The 200-nt window shown below is 64.0% G+C and overlaps 1 protein-coding gene across 1 annotated transcript; it reads right to left on the bottom strand.

Annotated features, from left to right (window-relative positions):
• Positions 1 to 8: 8 nt before the first annotated feature.
• Positions 9 to 197, bottom strand: LOC104279954 (selenoprotein M; the record flags this gene model as incomplete). The annotated part of the gene is made up of 1 exon (XM_009877429.1): positions 9 to 197. A coding segment is annotated over one exon (189 nt), but the record flags the coding sequence as incomplete, so codon positions are not given.
• Positions 198 to 200: the final 3 nt, after the last annotated feature.

Below are 200 nucleotides of genomic sequence, written 5' to 3'. Positions count from 1 at the left end.
GGGTGTTCTCCCTCATCATGTTCAGCTGGGGTCCTGCTGTCAGTTTGGGGGGCTTGGGGGAGCGGCAGAGTGGGCAGTGGCCTGGCAGGGGCAAACCGGAACTCCTCAGGCACGGGGGCATCAGGCGTCTCCTTGCGGTAGAAGCCCAGCTCCTGCACCAGCTGGTTGATCTCATCCCGGGTCATGTCGCTCAGGGGGAT

The sequence above is a fragment of the Apaloderma vittatum genome, unplaced genomic scaffold, assembly GCF_000703405.1.
Source record: "Apaloderma vittatum isolate BGI_N311 unplaced genomic scaffold, ASM70340v1 C11207043, whole genome shotgun sequence".
In the NCBI taxonomy this organism is placed as follows: domain Eukaryota; kingdom Metazoa; phylum Chordata; class Aves; order Trogoniformes; family Trogonidae; genus Apaloderma; species Apaloderma vittatum.
This window is presented reverse-complemented; position numbering and strand designations above follow the sequence as displayed.